This window comes from Apaloderma vittatum, unplaced genomic scaffold (assembly GCF_000703405.1).
Source record: "Apaloderma vittatum isolate BGI_N311 unplaced genomic scaffold, ASM70340v1 scaffold19750, whole genome shotgun sequence".
Lineage (NCBI taxonomy): Eukaryota > Metazoa > Chordata > Aves > Trogoniformes > Trogonidae > Apaloderma > Apaloderma vittatum.
The window spans coordinates 4,873-5,158 of NW_009696454.1; the positions used below are offsets into that span (position 1 = coordinate 4,873).

Below are 286 nucleotides of genomic sequence, written 5' to 3' on the forward strand. Positions count from 1 at the left end.
GGGGGGTCTTTAGCCACAACGTTATCTAAACTAAAAAAGATGAAGCGAGAAGATGGACCGATGGCGGTCGAGCCAGAATACTACCACTATATTCCCCCAGCCCACTGTAAAGTAAAGCCTAATTTTCAATTCCTGCTTTTCATGAAGTCTACCGAACAAATGGAAGCTGAGAACGCGAACAAAAAAAACGCGCAAGAAGCTAAAAAGGGTAGTTCTCCAAAACCCAAGCCTGGCAAACACGCCGAGAAGGCTGCCGAGAGAATGGCGCAGCAGAAGGAGCCGAGTC

The 286-nt window shown here is 47.9% G+C and overlaps 1 protein-coding gene across 1 annotated transcript in view; it reads left to right on the top strand.

Annotated features, from left to right (window-relative positions):
• GPATCH8 (G patch domain containing 8) overlaps positions 1-286 on the top strand; it is a gene marked incomplete at both ends in the record, with an annotated part of 3,862 nt that overhangs the window by 2,187 nt on the left and 1,389 nt on the right. Inside the window, 1 exon segment of the mRNA XM_009874969.1 lies at positions 10-278. Coding sequence (XP_009873271.1) covers positions 10-278 — 269 coding nt within the window.